General features: G+C 42.2%; 1 protein-coding gene across 1 annotated transcript in view; it reads right to left on the bottom strand.

The window, feature by feature from the left end:
- Positions 1 to 1,792, bottom strand: part of BUD13 (BUD13 homolog (S. cerevisiae)) — a 25,607-nt gene that overhangs the window by 17,983 nt on the left and 5,832 nt on the right. The window contains exons 3-4 of the mRNA XM_012729355.1: positions 886 to 970; positions 11 to 139 (exon numbers count right to left, since the gene is read on the bottom strand). Of these exons, the coding sequence (XP_012584809.1) occupies positions 11 to 139; positions 886 to 970 (214 nt within the window). The remainder of the gene's footprint in view (positions 1 to 10; positions 140 to 885; positions 971 to 1,792) is intronic.

The following is a 1,792-nucleotide window of genomic DNA, read 5'->3' as shown; positions in this document are numbered from 1 at the left end:
GGAGATGGATCTGGGGTGTCGTGACGGGCCCTCCTCGGAGGAGATGGATCTGGGGTGTCGTGACGGACCTTCGTTGGAGGAGATGAATCTGGGGTATCATGATGGAAATTTCTCTGTGGGGATATGTCTTCCTTGTTACCTATACACAAAGAACAAAGAATCAGATTCCCCACAGATGCTCTGTTTATCCCAGCACCCACTTTCAAAAGCAGACCATAGAATCAAATGCCTATTGGGAACTCAACAATTCATCAAATATTTATTAATGGGACAGCCTGTAATGTAAAAACTAGATCTTGACTCTGCTCAGACATGACAAACAAATGCCCTTTATCCAGCTGAATTCTTAAGAACTCAACATATGCTTTAAATAGGGAGTTATTAGCCTACAAAGAGGGTGGAGCGTGAGCAAGTGGAAGATAATGCACTATAAAATACCAATAATTACGTGAAAAAAAGAGAAAGATAAACTCACACAAATAACAAGGACAGAAAACTTTGCTCTTTGACTCCTACACAAGCCACTTCATTCTGAAAAAGGGCAAAGGCTGCTGAGCTCTTTCCTTCTCCTTCTTGTAAATTCTTCCTGAAGTCCTGTCTCTAAGCTAAGTGCTCTTCTTTCCTAGGCCAGAAAAGAGTGGGCACTGAAAGGCCCCCAAATGAGTCACTTCTTGACCTCAGTAACCCTAACACCAAAATATAAGAGAATTGGATACTAGGTCTCTCAATTCCCAGGTCTTATTACCTCTGAAGAAGTTTTGAATTCTTATTCACATTCTATTTTTTAGGATCAATGACACGCTGAAACAAACAACATTTCCCTAAAAGAAGAATATAGAGAAGCAAAAAGTCTTCCCTCAGAGATGGGAAATTGCTGGAACTCACCTCCTAAAAGCTTCCACTTGGCACTGGAACGAAAGGCTTCCATCTGCTTCACCTCTTCTGGCCGCTCATCCACAAACTCGGCCACCTGTGTGAGTAAGGACAGTTTGTTAGGGAGAGCCACAGAAGTCAGCAAGGAGCACTGTTATCTCAAGAACCTGAAGCCAGGACATTTCCCAGACACAACAGTTTGGTACCTGACTCTAACACAGTCATAAATAAACATGTACTGGCCCTCAGTTATGTTTGCTCCATACACAAGTTTATCAGTAAGTGATTTACTTACAGATGATTCTGAGACTAATCAATTTACCACTGAAGGTTAATTTTATTCATTACTCTTTTTTTTTTTAATTAATCTGCCAGGGACACAATTGTCATTTATAAGCTAAAAGTTTAATTTCACCTGCCGTTTTACTTTGACATTCAGAATAAAAACACAGGCAGGCTCCTTGTCACGGAGCCTCAGGTTCCTTGTAAACTCTTTCTTATTACAGGCAGTCACAATGATAGGTGTTCTTGGCACTGGGGTTAAGTCTCAGTGCTATCAAGCTATCACCTGCCACTGTGGCCTGAGTTCGACCCCCAGCCAGGGAGCTGACCCATGTGGTACAGCAGACCTCTCCTGTCTCCTCACTGGCCCCCTCAGCAAAATATTTCAGTATATCTGCCTGTTCTGCTCCCCACACTGTCTCTCGTGAATCCTCTCACCCCTTGTACCTCTTGACCTATACCCCTGTTCTTGCATGCTTCACCTCTTCTGGCTGTTCATCCATAATAAATAAAAAAATAAATCTCTTTTTAAATTGATAGGTTTTCGAGGTTCCTCAAACTGCTAAACATGGAGCTTCCCTATGACCCAGCAATCCCACTCCTAGGTATCTACCCAAAAGACACAAAAACACTGATT

Source organism: Condylura cristata, unplaced genomic scaffold, assembly GCF_000260355.1.
Source record: "Condylura cristata isolate star-nosed mole 26May11 unplaced genomic scaffold, ConCri1.0 scaffold00025, whole genome shotgun sequence".
Lineage (NCBI taxonomy): Eukaryota > Metazoa > Chordata > Mammalia > Eulipotyphla > Talpidae > Condylura > Condylura cristata.
Note: the sequence above shows the minus strand (reverse complement) of the source record. Positions and strands in the feature narration are given on the sequence as shown.